Source organism: Echinops telfairi, unplaced genomic scaffold, assembly GCF_000313985.2.
Source record: "Echinops telfairi isolate 266 unplaced genomic scaffold, ASM31398v2 ScPeMD7_7468;HRSCAF=8506_0, whole genome shotgun sequence".
Lineage (NCBI taxonomy): Eukaryota > Metazoa > Chordata > Mammalia > Afrosoricida > Tenrecidae > Echinops > Echinops telfairi.
This window is the reverse complement of record NW_022111369.1, coordinates 775,799-776,632: the sequence shown is the minus strand read 5'-3', so window position 1 is coordinate 776,632 and position 834 is coordinate 775,799. Positions and strand designations below refer to the sequence as shown.

At 39.2% G+C, this 834-nt stretch overlaps 1 protein-coding gene across 1 annotated transcript in view; it reads right to left on the bottom strand.

Annotated features, from left to right (window-relative positions):
* The window catches only part of LOC101650333 (N-deacetylase and N-sulfotransferase 4), a 356,545-nt gene that overhangs the window by 25,140 nt on the left and 330,571 nt on the right, over positions 1 to 834 (bottom strand). The window contains exon 9 of the mRNA XM_004703471.2: positions 9 to 69. Within this exon, the coding sequence (XP_004703528.1) occupies positions 9 to 69 (61 nt within the window). The remainder of the gene's footprint in view (positions 1 to 8; positions 70 to 834) is intronic.

Below are 834 nucleotides of genomic sequence, written 5' to 3'. Positions count from 1 at the left end.
TAATTTGCACTCTTCTCAAACAGAAAGTCACTTGTAATGTTGAATGGAGTAGGGAAAAAGTCCATATACCTGAAGGAGGGAAAAACAATGAATTCACGTTGACTTACATTTTCTTTCCCCACCATATTCAGTACATAAAGTAGTTTAAACATTTTTACATTTATATAAACTACATTGATATCAATTTGACTAATTTCTCAGTTTGTTGTACTGTAGTAGGTTCTATGTTGCTGTGATGCTAGTAGACTTACCAATGATAGACAGATGTCAGTAGAGCTTTTAGATTAATCTTTTAATTCACTTGTTGTTCCCTTGTCCCTGGGTTGGTTCCCACCCCCAACTTCGTTTCTCCCACCTCCCCTTCTACCGTATCCCCCTGGGTTCTTTTCATCTCTGAATTGCTTATCCCGCCTATCTTATCTAGATAGACATGCCGAGAGATTAATAAACCAGGCAAAGCCAAACAAAACAACAAAGGAAGTCAAAACCAACAAAACAACAACTAAAAAAAAAACAAAAACAAAATAACAACAACAAAAAGAAAGCCACTGACAAAAATGGAAAAGCCTCTAAATAGTTCAAGGTCTGTTTGTTGGCTTTTATGAATGTTTTCCAGTCGAGTCTGATGGGGTGCCACACTGTCTCCAAAGTTTATTTTTCTGTATTCCCTGGGGATTTCATCACTTTGCTCCCTTGCTGCTCTGTTGCCTGCCATTAGTATTTCACCCCAGTGTGATGGGATGAGATTAGGCATAAATCGCGCACTGTATCTCCAGTGTTGTTCCCCGAAGTGCTATGGTTCAGTGACAGACTTTGTGTCTTGTGGTGGGGCTG